This window comes from Paroedura picta, chromosome 5 (genome assembly GCF_049243985.1).
Source record: "Paroedura picta isolate Pp20150507F chromosome 5, Ppicta_v3.0, whole genome shotgun sequence".
In the NCBI taxonomy this organism is placed as follows: domain Eukaryota; kingdom Metazoa; phylum Chordata; class Lepidosauria; order Squamata; family Gekkonidae; genus Paroedura; species Paroedura picta.
In genome coordinates, this window is record NC_135373.1 from 111,844,701 (window position 1) to 111,865,306 (window position 20,606).

At 47.0% G+C, this 20,606-nt stretch overlaps 1 protein-coding gene across 3 annotated transcripts; it reads right to left on the reverse strand.

Annotated features, from left to right (window-relative positions):
• Window positions 1–740: 740 nt before the first annotated feature.
• ETFBKMT (electron transfer flavoprotein subunit beta lysine methyltransferase) lies at window positions 741–7,302 on the reverse strand. 3 transcript variants are annotated; one of them, XM_077339907.1, is made up of 4 exons: window positions 7,185–7,302; window positions 3,398–3,773; window positions 2,337–2,467; window positions 741–1,240 (listed from the first exon to the last, which is right to left on the reverse strand). In XM_077339907.1, exons 2-4 carry the CDS (start codon window positions 3,715–3,717, stop codon window positions 897–899), a joined length of 795 nt encoding a protein of 264 aa, XP_077196022.1. In that variant the 5' UTR covers window positions 3,718–3,773; window positions 7,185–7,302; the 3' UTR covers window positions 741–896. The 3 variants fall into 3 exon arrangements, with proteins under 3 accessions (XP_077196022.1, XP_077196025.1, XP_077196024.1); XM_077339910.1 differs by having other exon boundaries at window positions 7,056–7,191; XM_077339909.1 differs by lacking the exon at window positions 7,185–7,302 and adding an exon at window positions 5,611–5,729.
• Window positions 7,303–20,606: the final 13,304 nt, after the last annotated feature.

Sequence of the window (20,606 nt, forward strand, 5' to 3'; positions counted from 1 at the left end):
TAATTACTTTGCTCAAACTTTTCCCTAGCCTTCCAGAAATTCATTGGCCCTTTAGTTGGCTTAAGCATGAATTTCTTACCTTCTTTTACTTCTTGCCTTCAGAAGGTCCCTCCAGGGGACCTTCCAGTAACTGGGGTGAGAGATGATATTTAAGCTCCCATTTTTTATTAGGTTGAGCTACAATTATGAAGCTTTTGAGTGTGTTCCAGGCCAGAAAGTCCTTGCCAGAAAGGGAACTATGGATGCTTACATAACTAGAAAGCATTTAGAATCCCTATCTGTTTATTCAGAAAGTTCAGTGCAGCAGACTCACAAGAGTGCCATGGGGCCATGGTTTTCAATAGGTTTGAAAGGGATAAGAAAACATTTACATTTGCCCATTACAGTGGAAGAGCGATAGGGTTGGGAGTGTCCTGCGTTGTGCAGGGGGTTGGACAGGGGTAGTCAACCTGTGGTCCTCCAGATGTCCATGGACTACAATTCCCGTGAGCCCCTGCCAGCAAACGCTGGCAGGGGCTCATGGGAATTGTAGTCCATGGACATCTGGAGGACCACAGGTTGACTACCCCTGGACTAGACGACCCAGAAGATACAACTCTATGATTCTATGACCTCAAAATGAGAAGACGTTATTATGCAGGCCTAAATTGACAAAATCATTTTCACTGGGGGGGGGGGAGAGACCTTTTATAAGAGGAAACAGCTACATATTGGCACGAGCAAGTTTGTTTTCCACAGAGTTCTACAAGCCTTAAGAAAATAGTTTTATTGCTTTTGTGCCAGCCAATAAGCTCTTCCGCCAAGTGATAGCAGAATGGTGCCTTACGGGCTTCAGCCCAAATCTGGATGTAGCTTGAGTTGCACAAGGTAATCCAGCCTTTGGGGAACCATGGGAGTCAAGGTCGGTAATTCCAGACTGTGGTGCTGGTGGACCCATTGTTGTCTTGCTGGGTTAGATCCGGGAGAGGATACTCTGAGAGTTTGTGCAACTGACTCCGTATTTTGTGACTGACAAAGTGATGCCTGCCAGGGTCCCCGATCAGCACGTTAGTCCCGTGCTCGTGAATACAATTCTTCAGCCACTGATGAAGGCTGTTGGCTAGCTGCTCGCTGTAGAACATGTCGCCCAGGACGATGAGGTCCCAGCTGCCAACCTCCGAACCAATCAGGTTGTCCGTTAGGAAAGGGAAGGGATTCAGGTTGTTCAATTCGCAGTTCATTGTTAAGGCAGCTCCTGCAACTGAGAGACAATGGAAACACAGATGAACCGATGCCAAAGAATGTTGTAAAACTCAGATTCCCCCGCATACAATAGATCAACCTTACTATGCTGGATCAGAGGCTCCTGAACAAAATTTGTTTCTATAGATAGCTGTACGGACAGGATATTTCACTAAAAAAAAACTGTCCAGTTGCTACTTAAAGACTGCCAGTGAGAGTAGCTCACCACCTCCTTAGGCAGCCTATTACACTGCTGAACTACTCTGACTGAATTTTTTCCCTGATATGTAGCCTGTATTGCTCTATGTGTAATTTAAAGCCATTATTGTGGGTCCTCTCCTCTGCTGCCAACAGGAACCGCTCCCTGCCCTCTTCCAAATGACAACCTTTCAGATACTTAAAGAGAGCCATCATGTCTCCTCGTTGCCACCTCTTCCCCAAGCCAAACATTCCCAAGTCCCTCTGCCTTTTCTCATAGGGCTTGGTCCCTTGGCCCCAGATCATCCTTGTCACTCTCCTCTGAACCCTCTCAATTCTGTCCATATCTTTTTTGAAGTAGAATCAAAGGGAGGGGTCATTGTTACCACTGTGAAGGTGGGGAGGAAAAATGGGACACTCCCCACTCCCAAAACAGTAAAAATAGTTCTTTAAACTGTAAACTTAGACCCCAGTCCTATTACAACCTCAAGATTTAAGGCAGCTGGCCATGGTTCCATGTCGAAAAATATGATGATTGAAAGTTGCTTGCCCCGTACAGAAGCCATTTCACATATGCCCCCATTACCTGCCAGAACTATGAGCCAACCAGAAGTTACTTCCAGTGGTCTACCACTTGGTTGCCATTATGGAAGAATCAGCGTTGGTCAAACTCTCCAACGGTAGAATGTGGACTCCAAAGGAGTTAGTGAGCTGTTGGCACCTTGCCCAATGTTCTTCAGCGTGGACCACGTATGTTGAGCTGTAGCTTATGGGCAACAGGATACGCTCACTCTTCTCACCTCTCTGTGTCCCCCCCATGGAATCTTGGGGCTCACTGTGGCTTTCAATGATCCACCCTTCCTTTCCCACTAACTAGCGGGGGGGGGGCGCATTGCACTTGGAACAAAGTGTCTTACTGGGGTCGATGTCGTTGGCCACAACGTCAGCTGCACCGCTCATCATAGCCGCTATGGCTGTTGCTCCACACCCACTTCCGAGATCTAGGACTTTCTTCGTTTGGACAATGTTGGGGTTATCGAGAAGGTATCTGAGTACGTTTCGAAAGACAAAACGAGAAAGAAAGTTAAAGAGAAACTCACGGCAAGCTAGCTAGCTCCCTTGGGCAAGCCTCTTACATGATCCCACAAATCAATTCAGGCTGAATCTATCTGTAGCCTTACTTGGACTTTTCAACTTTAAGGCTGGACCCCTGGGTGGTGCTACGGTGGTTAGAATACTGGATTTAGACTAAGAGTGAGTAACTCTCCGATGGCCCTTAATAAATTCATGTATTTTCTCTCTTCATTCTGCCTTGGGGAAAGCTTTCTCCCAGCAAGGTCAAACGGTCCCCCACCTGGGAAAAGGCTTAGCCTGGATTAGAACACTTAACAGTTGAGCAGAGGGTTGGACTAGATGGCCTGCAAGGCCCCTTCCAACGCCATGATTCTATTTCATGGTTAATGTAGAATCATAGAATCATAGAGTTGGAAGGGGCCATACAGGCCATCTAGTCCAACCCCCTGCTCAACGCAGGATCAGCATCCTAAAGCATCCAAGAAAAATGTGTATCCAACCTTTGCTTGAAGACTGCCAGTGACTGGCTTTACTATCAATAGTTGACTAGTCAAAACAAGAGATGCTGGGGCCCAAGTTTGCCTGAAAGTTATCAATTAGATCCATGAAAGGGGTGAGAAAAGGAGATTCAGTACACACTCAGTTGAACTGTAACAACCTACAGGGGCCTGGCAAAAACACAGCATCTCAGCCTGGCTTAAAGGGAGTTCCTGCACTGTGTGGGGGGGATTGGACTAGATGACCCTGGAGGTACCTTCCAACTCTGATTCTATTATTCAGCTTCACACTGGTTAATAAAAACAATTATCTGGCTGATTTTTAAGAAGAAACCCTGAATGGGAGGGCTCCCATTATTCAGGCTGCAGAACATGATTGCCCTCTAGTGGTCCTTCCATTTATATACCTGGATAGACCTTGACCTCCAGGCCAGTAGATTGCCCAGTAGGGTTCTTTATATGGCCACAAGGCAGCTTTCTCCTTCCAGAATGGGCAACGAGGGGTCAGCAGCCGTAACTTGATTTCCGGTGTCAGATTTCCGCTGCTGGTGATTTCCGTGTTCTCTTCCAAAAACTTCCTTATCTCTGGGTCAACGAGGCTCCCGGAAGTCCCCTGGTGAAAGCACCTCCAAGGCGAATGGCGACTCTGATCCTTTTGCCCTGATATGTTCCTGAAGACAGACTTGCCACACCAGAGTACCTGCCATCTCCAGCCCCAGGAAATCATGGCTGCTGATGGGAACCTCTGTTCCAACTCTTGTTCAGAGCATTAGAAATGGGACTCTGGAGCAGAAAATGATAAAAAGAGGAAAAGGACTCAAAACAACACCTTCATGCAGAAACAGGGAGCTATTCCTGAAAAACAAATGAATAGACAGCCTATAGATGGGGTTCCAAGTCTATTACTGTGTACAAATCAGAACTAACGAAGGAAGTCCTCTTTATTACAGCCAACATCCCTAAAACAAATCACAAGACAACATCTTCCCCTTTAATGTTTACTTCATTGCAATGTTTACTTCACTGGTTTCTGACAAATTAAGGCAAGCAACTTGTAATTCAAATACATATTAAAATTTCACAGTACTATAAAGTACAAGTGGGGACCTGCAGTGAAATAATTATGTACTGAAGAATAAGTTAGTTTTTATACCCTGTTTTTCACTATCCAAAGGAATCTCAAGGAGGTTTACAATCACCTTCCCTTCCTCTCCCCACAACAGACACCCTCTGAGGTAGGCGGGTCTGAGAGAGCTCTGACATTTTAAATGTTTTAAATTGTTATTAATTTTAATTTCTATTATTGTGTTTTTTAATGTTGTACACTGCCCTGAGCCAGCTCTGCTCGAAGGGCAGCATATAAATCAAACAAACAACAAAATGACTATAGTCATCTAGGGCAGGGGTAGTCAACCTGTGGTCCTCCAGAGGTTCATGGACTACAAGTCCCATGAGCCCCTGCCAGCAAACGCTGGCAGGGGCTCATGGGAATTGTAATCCATGAACCTCTGGAGGACCACAGGTTGACTACTCCTGATCTAGGGTAGCCATTCCCAACCTTTTTTGCCCATGGCCCTTTTAGGAGCTCTTCCAGGGACCCCTGCAGTAGGCTGTCTGCTTGCGTCATGAGCTAGGCTAAAAGAGGCCTACGCTATAAACGAAATAACTATATCCAACATAACACACACCTGAAACAGATTTCTGGAACATGTGACCAAGAGAAGCATGTGTGTTCATTATTTTTTCTTGAATGCATTAATTCAAGCACACAAGTGTTATTTTGTGTCTTTCCCTTGAAGGTTGAACTTTCCTGCAATTAATGGCATCCTATGTGACAAAAGGGGCATTTAATTGGTTGTTGTCAGCTCCCCCCCCCCCCAAAAAAAAACAATCCTTTGGCCTCCCGTTCTCACATTTTTTCAGCCTCTTTCCCTTTCTAATCCAGCCTTCTTTTTTTTCATGGATTTCTTTGGAGCTCCTTGACAGAGAAATCGCCCTGGATGGAAATCTAAATAATACATTTTTAAACGTCCTTTTTAAAAAGATACCTAACCAAAACTGCAATCACATCAGAAGCACTAATTTATTGGACCATGGCCAAGTTCTCTACAACTGGGCTTTAAACGATCACCTCAGCACGTATTCCTTAGTGCAGAACGCCTGCCTGCTGAATCACAGAACAAAAGCAGACCGGGCCTTCCCGATCATGCCCTTCCTAAACAGAAACTTTCCTGCAACAGCCATGTCTAGTTTCATGCGCTTTATGAATCTGAGAACAGAATCAGACCGGTGCTAGATTTGAGAGATGGCTGACATTTCCCAATCAACAATCGTAGTAACTAGTTCCAGGGGTAGTCAAACTGCGGCCCTCCAGATGTCCATGGACTACAATTCCCATGAGCCCCTGCCAGCATTTGCTGGCAGGGGCTCATGGGAATTGTAGTCCATGGACATCTGGAGGGCCGCAGTTTGACTACCCTGCCACAGGATACACTGTACGCCAGGGGTAGTCAAACTGCAGTCCTCCAGATGTCCATGGACTACAATTCCCATGAGCCCCTGCCAGCGAATGCTGTATGCTATGCACTATTTACAGCAGCAGACCCCAAGCAGCTTCTACCTGGGCTGACACCCCGAGGCCGCTGGAAGGCGGAGCTCCCCCTGCAAAGCCTTGCAGCTCAAACACAAAGCGCCCAACCCGCCTTCCGAAAGAGCTTCCGGCGGCAGCGTAGAGACAAAAAACTCCCCTCCAAACCACTCTCTTATACTCAACCGTCACTTCGGGTTTCCATGCGGCCACCGCCATGTGCGGGGCAGGAGCTTCGTCTGGAGGGAGAAAGATCCTGGTTTCTTTCCCTTTGAGGAACGCAGCGCCAAAGCAGAGAGGCTTTTCTCCGCCTTAGCTCCAGCCGCTGCTTCTTCCTATCCTTTCCAGATGGTGGGGGTTTTCAGCTGCTGGGCGCCTCTTCATGCGGGCTTTTGCCACTGGCCTCTGGGTGAATAGATTTGGGAGGGCAGTTCTCCCACTTGGTCAGTTCATCCTTCTCTACGCTGAACGGGAGGATGATGGAGGGGGGGGGGGGGTTGGCTTGACTTGCTTTATTTTACCCCTTCTAGAGAAAACGGGACCTCCTTCTGCATCTACTGGGTTGCAATCAACTCTTCTTCGTGTGTGTTTTTGGGCCAGGGACTCCTATTTATTTATTTGTTTGTTTATTTATAGATAGTTGGATTTATATACCACCGTTCGCTAAAAGGTCTCACGGCGGTTCACAATAAAATATAAAATCAAAGTAAAAGCACATAAAACCCCATAAATACCCCATTATTATCCTACCCAATTTAACTGATGAAGCTCCACTTATTTCACTTGATCAGTAGAAATTCTAGCAACAAGAATACTCCCTTTAAGCAGATATTGTTTTTGTAGTAGTGGCCAGATTGAAAGGAGAGAACACAGACTCTTCTACTGCCCCGTTTATGATGCTATCGGGGGCAACTTGATTGGCTCACTAGTTAAAAGGTTCCCAGGGTGTTCAGCCACGGGTGGGGCAATGAGGTTAAGTGAGGAGAGGCCTCAGGTAACAAGACAGGTTGCCACGTTCTTGCTGCTGCTGTTAAAACACATAGTTCCTTGGTCAGATAGTTGTCAAGTTTATTTATGTACCCGTATCATGATATGTTTTATGATTGTATTGTGTATGGCCATTATATTTATATGGTTTTTTTTTTATTTTGCGCACTCAGGTCTGAATTACTGTGCCAATAAATTTCACCTTACCTAGCAAATGACAGCAATTCTCATTTTGTGTAAGGAAGAGCACCTGTCAAAGGGGGTGAGGCGGTATATGTGTGCGTGTGTGTGTTGTGTCCGGGTTGCTCTACAGTGGCTGTCCTTATTTTCAGAGCAAGGCCAAACCCAACTTCAGCCATTTCAGTTATTACAAAGTGGGTTTTTTTTTAACTGTCATAATGTGTTCAGGGTTGAAAACTAGGCTTGTAAACCATATTTCATTGGTCCTGCTCCTGTCTCATGTACAGAAATTCAGCAGGATCCTCCCTCACCTTTTCTCTGTGTCAGCAAAACATGGCATGATGGATTTCTGCACTGATGTTCAATGTTCAGTAGAAACCAGTTGGTCATAACTTGAGTGTGCGCAGGGTCAGACCTGTGAAGTCAGCTGCTCTCCTTACCTGACACTTATCCGAGATACACCTCAGCGCTGGAGAGGACAGCAGAAAGATGCACTCACCAACCATACAATGAACCCCAGGGCCAAACACTGGCCTAGTTTATACCGTGACCTTTCAATTGCCAAGGCAACAAGAATCATATGTTCTAGAATCGTCTTCTGTGAAGTATAAAGTTCAGCAGACAGCTGTTTAAATGTGGTGCATCTTTTGGGAGAACTTTGGGTTCTGCTTTGTTGGTTTTAAATCGTACTGCTTTGAATTGTTCTTTGTAATCTACCTTAAGCCACGAGGAAAGACGAGATGTCAGTGTTCAAATCAGTCAGTCAATCAGCAGTCCTTCTGGGATTCCTGAAGGGGACAGCTAAGGTCTGTCTTTAAACAGTCAAAATCGGCACTCAGAAACAAAAACCCAATTTAGGAGACTCTCTTCACTTCTGAGATTATAATGACACCTAGTGATCGCAGATTTTAGTACAAGTGGGAAGCCCTGTTTTCTAAATTCATTTAGTCCTACAATTGGTACTGTGAACACTTCAAACAGGAATCCCCAAACCCTAAATATTAATTCCTCTCTCCCCTCTCCACTGGGGAAGGAGGGACAAGAATGGGAGGGGGTCCTTTTCCAGGTGTGGGTGGGCTGGCCATACAGCCAAGGGCTACAACAAGTCTCTTGTGAGACAGGCCACACAGGAGCCCCATCTGTAGGGTTTATTGACCAATTGTGGAGAAAAGCCGATCAGAACCAGTTTTGGGGAAAGAAAGGGATTAATCAACTGCTAAAGTTGCGGGCTGCTCAGGACAACCCGGTGGCCTGCTACTGTGTCAAAATCAGTAGCTGGCATTGAATTAAATGGGATCTCTTGCTGAGATCTTCAGATGCTGCTGCTATTAGGGTTGCCATGTGCCTCCTGCCCACTGGCAGGGAGGTATAGGGCTGCCAGCTCCCGACTGGGAAACTCCTGGAGATGGAATTTGGAGAGGACAGGGATTTCAGTTGAGCTACAGTGCCAGAGAGCCCACCCTCCAAAGGATCCATTTCTCCAGGGGAACGGATCCCTGTAGTCTGGCAATGAGCTGTAATTCCAGGGGATTACCAGGTGCCACCTGGAGGTTGGTGTTCCTAGCTGTTAAGGATGTCAAAAACCTGGCAGTATTGATCCACTGAAAAGTCATAGTCTTAGTGGTAATCTAGATTGTACAGCACTAGAGCCTTTGACTGCTTTGCCCTATATCCTGCCTTAATGGCCTCAGCCACGAGTTGTTCCCAGCACTGGAGTGAAAGTAAGGAACTAGATGCTTCAGTTTACCGGGAAGGGGTGGAGCCTGTATGCCTACTCCTGCCTTAAACCGCCTCATTTCTCTCCCCTCCACAGTCCTCCTCAGGCACGGCTGGGAGGTGTGGCCAGCTGACATCACTTCTGGCCCAGTTCCAGGACTCCTCAAAGCCTGAAAAATATTTCATGGACTTCTCCATGGTCAAAAGGGTGCTCTAGAACAGTGGCCCCCAACCTTTTTATCACCGGGGACCGGTCAACACTTGACAATTTTACTGAGGCCCAAGGGGAGGGGTAGTCTTTTCCTGAGGGACGTTGCCACTTCCTGAGCCCCTGCTCCGCTTGCTTTTCCGCCAGCACTCCTGACTTCCTGCCGCCCACTGGGGGGCGCTGCCAGCAGCAGCTGCGCAGTGCCATGCCAAGGGGGAGTCCCAGCCATGGTGGCCACAGGAGAACACCAAAGGTGAGCTGGCGGCAGAGTGGCAGGGGAGCCCCCGAAGCAGCAGCTGGGGAGGAGGACGAGGAGGATACGTGGCCCAAAAATATTACCGACTGATTCAAGGACCGGTCCCGGTCCCTGGACCAGGGGTTGGGGACAGCTACTCTAGAATATGGGAGAGCCACGTTCAGATTCCCAATTTGCCATGAAGCTCATTGGTTTGACCTTAATCTGGTTTCTTTCTCTCAGACTAGCCTACCAACATGGGTGAGGGGAGAACCCTGGCTGTGAGGACAAAAGGCGGGATAAAAACATGATAGAAATATCATTAAGAGATGTGGTCAGAGGTGCCAGTGGGACTTGATGCCCATTCTTCAGGACAAGAGACTGCCTCACCGGCTTTTCCCTCTCATAAAACTAGGTGCTGAAGAAAACTCTGCTGTTGAAACCCAGAAACAGAATTCAGGGCAAGAATCTGCAGAATCTCTCAGTTTCAAAAGCAGTTTGCTTCCAAAAATAGGATTCATTTCACGGTTCATTGAGTCCTGACCACTTAATTCAGCAGATGTAGGAGAACACCTGGGCTTGGGTTCTGTTGACAAGTTTGACAGAGAGGCCCAGTGTGCATGGCCTGCATCCACACTCACCTGAGAGTTCGTAACACCATAAGAAAAGCTCCACTAGATCAGACCAGTGGTCCATCAGTCTCCTGGAAAGGCTCAAAAAACAAAACACAGAAGCCAAAATCGTCCCCTTATGTTGCCTCCAAGCACCAACATTCAGAAGTTTACTGCTCCTGGATATGGAAGTTCCTTTAGTCATCACATCTCTAATAGCCAGTGATGAGCCTGTCCTTTATGAATGTGTCTAATCCAATTCTAAAAGGATGCATTACCAGCTTCAGCTGATGAGCTATAGCCTTTCCTGGATAAAAAAAAGATCTTGCCACTTGTAGTGCATTCCCTGGGAACATCTAGATTAGATTACTGCAATGTGCTGTACGTAGGGCTGCCCTTGAAGAGCATCTGGAAGCTGCAACATTTACAACAAGGTTGTAAACTCGAGCAGGTCACAGGGACAACTTGATGCTTTCATGTGGTCCATGGGGACTTGAAAGCCTGGGGACTGCTTCCTCATACATATGTTTTTTATTTTCAGTGGACAGCTCCAAATACTTCAAGGTGTGGTCATCTTCACCCACTGCAATACATTACAAAAGAGAAGAGCTATAATACTGCAGCCTGCCTTTTGACCTAAGAGCATCCCTGAGACAATTTTTCTCCCATTCAGGCTTCTTCTTCCTCTTCCTTCTCCCTCTATCTGGCTTGGCTTTCCTTTCTGCTCCTGTGACTTCTCTCTCCAACCAGCAAATTCCCCCCACTCCTTTTTCCTCTCTCTGCATAAGCTCAGTTTTGCATCTGGTCCTTGAGCTCCATCCAGGTGAGTTCTGCTGCTGTGTCAAGGGTTTTCTCTACCAGGCGGGTCATTGCCCAGTCACCTGCACGGAGCAAGAGCCATCTTGTTGTAGCGGTTGAGTGGCAGCCTCTAATCTGGAGAACCAGGTTCAATTCCTCACTCCTCCACATGCAGCCAGCTGGGTGACCTTGGGACTTCTCTCAGTTCCACCTACCTCACAGGATATCTGTTGCAGGGAGAGGAAGGGTAGGCAGTTGTAAGCGGCTTTGATGCTCCTTGGGGTAGTGAAAAGTGGGGTACAAAACCCCAGCTCTTTTTCTCTTATATCACTCTGTTCTTGTTCTACATCAGCTTCCATTGTACAGGAAGGTCAAAAGGAGGAGAATGCTGGCTTACTCAAATTTCTCTTCTCTTTTCCTGGAAAAAAAGACATGTTTGGCTCAAAGGTAACCCAGCCTCTATTAGAGCCAGCTTGGTGTAGTGCTTAGGAGTGCGGACTTCTAATCTGGCAAGCTGGGTTTGATTCCCACATGCAATCACCTGGGTGACCTTGGGCTCGCCCACTCCTCCTCCAAACAGCACTGATAAAGCTGTTCTGAATGAGCAGTAATATCAGGGCTCTCTCAGCCTCACCTTCCTCACAGGGTGTCTTTTGTTTGGAGAGGAAAGGGAAAGCAACTATAAGCTGCTTTGAGAGTCCTTCAGGTAGAGAAAAGTGGCTTATAAGAACCAGCCCTTCTTCTTCAGTAATATCAGGGCTCTCTCAACCCCACCTCCCTCACAGGGTGTCTGTTGTGGGGAGAGGAAAGGGAAGATGACAGTAAGCCACTTTGAGAGTCCTTCGGGTAGAGAAAAGCGGCATATAAGAACCAACCCTTCTTCTTCAGTAATATCAGGACTCTCTGAGCCTCACCCACCTCACAGGGTGTCTGTTGTGGGGAGAGGAAAGGGAAGGTGAATGTAAGCCACTTTGAGAGTCCTTCGGGTAGAGAAAAGCAGCATATAAGAACCAACTCTTCTATTAACCAAGATTGGGGGGGGGGGGAGGATATTATAGTACCATTCCTTGAACACTTTCCATATTTTGTCCTCTCATTTGGGCTTAAAAGACACAATCTTCCAAAGAATTTCCCTCTAGCAGCACCGAATCACAGAGCTGGAGGAGACCACAGAGACCTATCCAGTCCAGCTCCCCACCTTCTCGGGGACTTTAAAACACACATTACCTCCAAAAGAGCTAATGAGGGTTGCACTGTACTATTCATGTGTCCCTGGAGCGTTCTAAATAAACGGACAGTGCATGATGCAGCCCTGCAAAGTCTGAGGAGAAGCAGGGCTGATTGAAGTGATTATTTAACCCCTGGTGGGTCTGGATTTGCATGGCAATCGCTGGATTTGTTTGGCTGTGAGTGCTTTGCATTTTCCATAGCAGATTCCCCCCCCCCCCAACCAAATCCCTGAGCCTTAAAGCCATTTACAAAGACGAGTGAGCATCGCTACCCCTCTTGGGAAGTGACAGCGCTAATAACCTGAGTTACGAGAGGTGGGGAGATGCTCCCGGCTCTTGAAAATCAGGCTGTAAATTACTTGCAGTCGCTGTAACATGTCAGGGACATTGTTGTAAGATGACATAGTATCTGCATGGCTGCCTGGATCCAAATGGGACAATGACAGTCATCTCTTGGTGGCAATGAACTAGTAGATATGGGAAATAAATCAACGACGTCCCCTCTAGGAATCGTACCACTGGTGTGTCAGCCTTCTGAATAATGTTCGTGGTTCAGGTCATAATGTATAGTGAGTGCTAGTCCCCATGCCCCCCCCCCACCCATACACACTAGAAGTTGCAAATCTAAGTAAATCCTATGACAGGGGTGGCCAAACTGGGGCTCTCCAGCTGTCCCTGGACAACAGTTCCCATGACCCTTAGCATTTATACAGAGCTTTCAGTGTTCAAAATTATATATGTTTGGATTTTATTATTCATTAATATTATGCAATTAGTAGTGCCTTCATTAAGAGCCTCTTGTGGTGGAGAGTGGTAAGGCAGCAGACATGTAGTCTGAAAGCTCTGCCCATGAGGCTGGGAGTTCAATCCCAGCAGCCGGCTCAAGGTTGACTCAGCCTTCCATCCTTCCGAGGTCGGTAAAATGAGTACCCAGCTTGCTGGGAGGTAAATGGTAATGACTGGGGAAGGCACTGGCAAACCACCCCGTACTGAGTCTGCCATGAAAACGCTAGAGGGCGTCACCCCAAAGGTCAGACATGACTCGGTGCTTGCACAGGGGATACCTTTACCTTTTAGTGCCTTCATACATGTGTGCTGTGCTTTTTTCCATGAGTTTTTCATTGTGTGTAACAGAAGAAGAGGACTTTGTAAGGTTATAATAAAGTTGCTAGCCCCTAGGATTTTGAGACCAGTCAGGATCTGGGAAATGCCTGGGGATGCTGGTGGCAGAGGGTGAGATTTGGGATGGGGGGGGGGGAACTTCAGCAAATACCATACAGCCCCACCTTCCAAAGTAGCCATTTTCTCCAGGGGAACTGATCCCTGTTATCTGGAGACCAGCTGTAATTCAGGAAATATAGCCTCCAAAATTGGAATCTACATATACATCTGTTTTCCATGAGATTATTAAAGGTGGCATGCATTAGGAAGGTGTTTTGGGTAATATGAATTCTAGGTATGGCATGACTCCACTTTTGTATTTTCTACCTCCAAACATTGAGGTTTCACTTTGCTATCATGGAAAGCCAGCTGTAAACTATGAGGGAGCCTCGGGATTCAAAACCTCTTGGATTTCCCAGAGGGAGCAATGCCTCCCGAGATACCAGGTAGTATCATGAAGCTACTTAGGCTGTCAGATTCTCAAATGCAGTCAGTCAATCCTACTTGTTTTTGTGGCAACTGAATAAAATCCAAGGAGGTTTTGTTTATTTTTGTAAGGGGGGGGCACCATTAGAAGATAACAGTGTCTGTGAAGAAACAAAAGAGGGAGAGAGACAGAGACAGAGAGAATGGAAGGGGGAAGGGAAAGATATGTTCATCTAGCAATCAGAAGGCTTTAGAGCGGGCTTTGCCAAACTTTGTCTCTCCAGATGCCCATGAACTACATGAGCTCCTCTACATGGAAAGAATAATGTACTTCCTGAGGCTACAACATAAACACGTTCTAAACATTTTTACCATTAAGAAACACCTGAAATCTTCTTCAGGCTTCGAGAAACCCCAGAACTGTACATAATACGGTTGGGGAGTATAGCTGTGTACACATCTACTGGGGCTCCTCCCCTTCCCACCCCCCTAGCCCCATCATTAGCCCATCTTGGGGGAGGACAGGTTGACGTGGTCATATCTGTACACCGCCCGCGGCGCCACGGACTAAATAAAACAGTAAGAGGTTCTGGGGCGGGATGTGTCCGGGATGAGGAAGGGTCCGGATCGGACCCTTCCTCATGACAGACAATCGGAGGGACCAATCGGCAGGCGCTTCACGATTGGTCCCTCTGATTCCCAGCCCCAGCAACTGCGAGCTGCACATAGCGCGGCTCACAGTTGCTCCCGGCCTGACGCGGCGAGAGGCGCGAAGCGCCTCTCGCCGCGTCAGCCCACCGCTGCCAAAAAACCAGGAAAAACCACCGCTGACTCGAAAACCAGGACTCGGACAAAGACTGCAGCCGCTCGCCAGCCTCCCGCCGCCAAAAAAACAGGATTCGAAAACCAGGACTCGGACAAACACTGCAGCCGCTCGCCAGCATCCCACCGCCGAAAAACCAGGACTCGAAAACCAGGACTCGGACAAAGACTGCAGCCGCTCGACAGCCTCCCACCGCCTCCTGCAATATCCACACACAGCCCTGCAGCCCGCCGCCGAGCCCCTGGCCGCACTCGCCTCCCACCGCCTTCTCTGACATCGCCACGGAGCCCTGCAGCCCGCCGCCGAAACATGGAATTTACCGCTGGGTCCTCTTTGTGCTCCCTCTTCCGGGAGTGAGAGTCCACACATGCGCACAAACAACCCACCGTCCAACATGGCCGCGCTGAACAACAATGCCCCAATGAGCCGCCGCCTGCTCACAGTTCGCCGCCAACATCACCAGCGCCGTTGAGCAGCCTCGCCAACTTCCTCGCCGGAATAATTAGGCCCAACGACCAGCCGCAACGGGAGACCACATCCTGCTCGCCAACGCGACCAGAATGGCGCCGCGGAGCCGCACACCGGCCTCAAAAATGGCCCCTCTGCACGGTAAGCTCCCTCGCCTCTCCCTTTCTGCCTAATTGCGCCCCACACCACTAACTCAACCTGCCTGTCCGCCTCCACGGGCCCCTGCCCGCAACCCCCCACAACCACGATAGCCTGCTAGCGCCCATTGTATTAATTCTACAATGGGCTCTTTTACTAGTCACTCAATAAGTGTTCAACTCACAAAACCCAGGCTGAGAACGCCTGACTTATGTACAACTCAATTCAAGTCCAATAGCACCATAGAGACTGACAAGGTTTGGGGGGGTTTAAGCTTTGATGACAAAGCTCGCTTTGTCGTTAATTGACAAGGAAAAGTTCTCAATTCCCAAAACCTCATGCCACCAAAGCTGGTTGGTCTTGAAGGTGCTCCTGCACTTCCGTGTAGATGTTCTACTGCAGTCCATCACAGTTACCTTATGAAACTCCCTGACAAGTAATGGACTGAGAGAATTATGGTTTCCATTCTCAGATGGGATACTAACAGCTGCATTATTACTGTGTCCTGCTGTCCCCACCATAGAGGAATAAATGTCCACATTTCTATTTTATCTTTTGCTATGGATAGTGTGTCTGTGTGTGAGTTTGGGGGGGGGGGAGCGTGACCAAAGACCCCTTCCTACCTAGATGTGTGCTGATTCCATCCTGGCTAAATGTGCCTTGTGTCAGGAGCTAGCAATGCCTTGCTTTGGAGAAGGAGAGGCCAAGACTCTCCTCAGACTATGCTACTGAATGACCAAAACCTTGGACAAGAGGCTGATTGATAGATGGGGCATCTGCATATCTACTCTTTGCTCCAGGGCCTTGCAAAGTCAAGCACTCACCTTAAGTCTATCTAGGTAATTTCATCAGCCAATCAAGGTAATTTCATCAGCAAATACAAGTCTTTCTTACTTCCAAATCTAAGCACTATCAAGCAGCTAGCTAAATGGATTACCTTTTATGCATCTTCCCTGCCCCACCCCATCAGCCCTTTTGTCTCCCCTGCCCTGAACACAATCTCTTTTTGTCACTTTTCTGGGAAGCCTCCCCTCACCATAAATACTTTCATATTTAAACAATTTAAATTGATCTCTATCACCTGGAGATGAGCCATAAAATGGGGGGACTCCCAGGTCCCACATGGGGACAGGCATCCCTAATTTCATGAGAATGTTTTAGCAGTGTTCAGTTTGACTTTAGAAACGTGACCCTCCCACAGCTGGAGAAAACAAGACCAAGATGCATTTTCAAGAAATGTCCAGTTAATTGCTAAATGACTCTGTTTATCAGACAGGATCAGCACTCAGCGCATATGGTGCATAGCAAAACACATCAGAGCTCCTCTTATGAACCTCCACAAGAGTTGCCAAGTCTTCGGTTTTGGCCTTGAGACTGAGATTCTGTGACGCAGTCTCAGGAGAACTTTGCGATGGCAAGATGAAATCTCTAGGCAATCAGCCAGCCCAGGGGTCTCCAAACTTTTGGAGCTGGACACCTTTAGAATTCTGTCCTAGTATGTGTCTGCTATCCGTTGGGGCCTTCTTCCTATTTCCCCCTCTGCATACACACCAAGATGGGATCAGCCACCACCATCTTCTTTGGTTGCCCTATTTTTGTGGGACACCCTCCTAGATCAGAAGAGGATGCCATCCCCTTAAAGTTGTACTGCAGATGAGCTTTTTGGGGAGAGCATTGGCAGGAGGACTCAGATTGTTCTGGATCCATGCATTACAGAGTGCACAAGTTGATTGATGATACTCACTCTGTGTTAGACGTTACCCAGTCTGATGTGAGTTGTGTGTTCTCTTCTATTACTGTATGTGTGATGCCTCATTCAACTCAAGGCCTTGCCATGGCAGGAAGTCCCTGGGATACACGTGGGGATCTCTTATGGGCCAAACAGGGGCCTCCTTGTCTGTTTCAGGCTGGATAAATGGTCCGGAAGGAAGATAAAGCCCCTTCTCTGAGCATGTAATGTTAACTAAAAATCTATATCAGAGCTAGAAAAAGTTCAGAGAAGGGCAACTAAGATGACTAGGGGGCTAGACCACGTTCCTTATGAATAAAGGCCAAAGAGTCTGGGACTTCTTAGTTTTTTGATACAACTAAGGGGGGACATGATAGAGGCTTATAAAATTATGCATGGGGTGGAAAGAATGGACAAAGAAAAATTATGTGACGACATAATTATTTCTGGGATTCATAATAATAGTTATCTTTCTTTACTAATGTTGCATGTATTGCTGACCGCTTTCCTGCTATTATTAGACATCGTCTTAAACTGTTTTAATTGATTATTGATTGATTGATTGTATTTATATACTGCCCTCCCCAAAGGCTCAGGGCAGTTTACATGAAATAAGAAAATGATACAGGTAACTCCATTTATAGTAACAACAAGGTGATAACAACAATAACATTAACATAACAACACTAAAGAATGGTGGAAACTGCAAAAAGCCTCACTTCAACTCTTACTGAGACCCAGTGCATTGAGCAGATTTGTAGCAGTCGTAGTAGGAGGGGGGTTTGGTTGTTTGGCCCCACCTTGGATCCCATATATTGGAATAATGGTGGGTTATTATTTGGTTAGTGGTTAAGAGTGGTGGCTTCTAATCTGGCAAACAGGGTTTAATTTCCCACTCCTCCCCCACATGCAGCCAGCTGGGTGACCTTGGGCTCGCCACAGCACTGATAAAGCTGTTCTAACCAAGCAGAAATATCAGGGCTCTCTCAGCCTCACCTCCCTCACAGGGTGTCTGTTGTGGGGAGAGGAAAGGGAAGGAGATTGTAAGCCGCTTTGAGACTCCTTCGGGCAATGAAAAGTGGGATATAAAAACCAACTGTTCTTTTTCTTCTTATAAATTAGCATTCAGGGTGAGGTGGAGATGAAATTGCAGAGTAGCTACCAGGGCTATTTAATCTATTATTTAGAATTGCTTTGTGGATAAAAAGTCTTCCCTCAAAATTGGCCTCTGGCAGGTTGGATGAGGTAGTTGGGCTTTGATTAACCAGTAGTCTGATATTTTCTAGCAAATCCTAAAAGAAGGCTTTGCAAGCCATGTTAGCTTTGGCCCAATTTAGACTGGTATCTTCTGAAAGGTCAAGGCTTTGGAGGAGATTAAAGCAAAGACCTGTGATGAAAGCAAGAAATTGTAGCCACTGAGAAATCAAGACATAAAATAAATCACTGCAAGCAGAAAATGCAATTAACTGGCTTTAAGAATGACTTTGCAGCCAAAATCTTCTTTTGCCAGTTGGCAGTGGGACAAAGACGTACATTAGAATGGAAGCTGCACAACCACTGCAGGAGAAAAAAAAGATGCACCTGAAATAAAGCTGAATACTAATTAGTCAAAATTGCTGGGGTAATACCTTGTTGTGCTGGCTGATAATAGATACACCAAAGTAGTCCATGGAGGATATTTTCTTTGCAGCTCATACGCCTTCAAATCACAGAGCGCCAGAAATGCAGTATGTCTGTTCTCATGAATGCTTGCCCTGGTCTCTTTCCTACTACTGAAAAACACCCATCTCTAGATATGAAGCTGCCATGTCTAGAGAAGTCAGTAGTGATTCCTTAGATTGGCAGTGGTTCTCCCAGGATCAGGCACAAGAATTGCACATCACCTACTACCTGATCCTTTTGACTGGAGGTGTCAGGGGCTGAACCTCATATCTTCTGCATCACAAGCAGATGCTCTACCACTCAGCCACAAGATAGAAATGCAGTGGGGAAGATTTCTACCTCAAGGGTTAAGCCCTGTGCCCAATTTTGAGGGCTCTGAGTTGGGGACCATCTCTGCCAGGTTCTGCTATTAGCAATTCCCTATCACCTTCCTTTCACCCATACTTACATTTGTGCAAGCCAGTGACACCAGGGAACCACTGGAGATTTCTGCCTGTTCACCTGCTCCATTGCTCTTACTGGCCCTCAAGGTGCTAGCTTTTTCTCAGGAGCGTAGGTCAGGCCAAGGCACGTGACTAATGGGCTGTAGGCTGGAGTTTGTCCATCTTACAAGCAACAGAAAACCTTCCATTCGTGTGATTTCCCACCGCCCTTAAACATAATTCCTCTGTCCCTGGCCATAGGAGAAGCTACTTTTGAAACAGCAGTTTGTGATAGGTAGGGATAACAGCCTCCAGGTGGGATCTGGAGATCCCCTGGAATTACAGCTCATTCACAGACTACAGAAATCAGTTCCCCTGGAGAAAGTGGATTCTCTGGAGGGTGGACCCTATGGAACTGAGGTCTTCGTTTTTCCCAAAATTCATCCCCAAATCTTCAGGAGTTTCTTAACCCTGAGCTGGTAACCCTACCCTCCTGCTGATAGGGCAGGTATTGAGAGGAAAACAAGCCAAATAATTTCTTTAAGGTTACCACAAACCATTCATTCATTCGATTTCTGTCCCACCACTTTCCATAGACTCATGGCGGGTTACATACAAAACAAGTAACCCCCCCCCAATAAAATCAATCAAAACCTCTTAATAAGCATGAAACACAAGACAGCGGTATAAGTCCCCATTGCTCCCCAATCTTCAGCCAATCACCACAGGGTGGGGTTCGTATGATGGTGGGACATTGGCCACAGGAGGGGCCCTAGTTGTTCCTGGCCCTGGCCTCAACCAAAGACCTGGTGGAAGAGCTCCATTTTACAGGCCCTGTGGAACTTAGACAGCTCCGTCAGGTTCCTTAGCTCTTCCAGGAGCTTGGTCCACCAGGTTGGGGCCAGGACCTTAAAGGCCCTTGCCCAGGCTGAGGCCAGGTGTGGTTTCCTGGGACCATGAGCAGATTAGCTCCCTCAGAGCAAAGAACCATGCAGGGGGGGACATAAGGAGACAAGCAGATAGGCAGAGCCCAACTGTGGATGGCCTTAAAGGTAAATACCAAAATTTTGAATCCGATCAGGGCCATAACTGGCAACCAATACATCTGCCTCAGCATGGGTTGGATATGGGCCCTCCAAGATGTACCTGTGAGGACCCTAGCAGCTGCGTTTTGCACCAGCTGTAATTTCTGGGTCAAAGACAAGGGCAGACCCACATAGAGTAAGTCAGGGGTAGTCAAACCTGTGGTCCTCCAGATGTTCATGGACTACAATCCCCATGAGTCCCTGCTAGCAAATGCTGGCAGGGGCTCATGGGAATTGTAGTCCATGAACATTTGGAGGACCACAGGTTGACTACCCCTGGAGTAAGTTACAGAAGTCTAATCTAGAAGTGACTGTTGCATGGATCACTGTAGCCTTGCATGAACTCAAGCGAGTCTATGGATCCCTTCCCAAATGCACTGATACTGAATGGGTTAGAAAATCAGAATGGAAGGCATCCTTTGAAGTCGATACAGGTTGAAGAGGTAGCTGTGTCTTTCCACACCTTGGAAAGGACACCAGATCGTGCATGTGGCCACCGAAATCAAATTGCGTCAAATGACGCACCATAAAATCTGCTAGTTTCATTTTGAGCAGGAGACTAGGACCATGTTGACATCGGCAACCATACTTAGAAGTAAACGGAGAAACATGAATAAGTTAATGAGCAACCCAAAGGAAATAAGCCAGTACAGTTTTTAACAGTGACATCCAGGGGAAAACTACCATTCTCTGTGCTAGCTCTGAGCTGAATCTCAAAAAGTGCTGATCAAGAGAGCTTCACAAGGCAGTCAGCAGGAATGGCACTAAGTGGTCTCACAGGGGGGATTCCTGGAAAACTTAGCACCAAAAACAACTCACTTAGCTCAAGCTGGAACAAAATCATTGGGAGAGCTGCAGAAATGGGCTTTAGCTGCATGCAGGGTAGCTGAGGAACAGCAGGCCTCGTAGCAGGTGCCCTGGGAGAAACTATTGTCCTAAAGGAGCCTGAAGAGTTTGAGGCTGATCCACAGCAAAATGTAAGTGTTGGGAGTGAGATCTGCTCTATTCAGAATCATCTACTGTTGAAGGGTGCTGTGTAGAATTGTGTTTTTCATAGGGACATTTGGAATTTATTTTATTTATTGTAATATTTATTAATTATTATTTTTAGAGTTTTTAATGCAAGAGACCTGTCTGCATAAAAGATAATA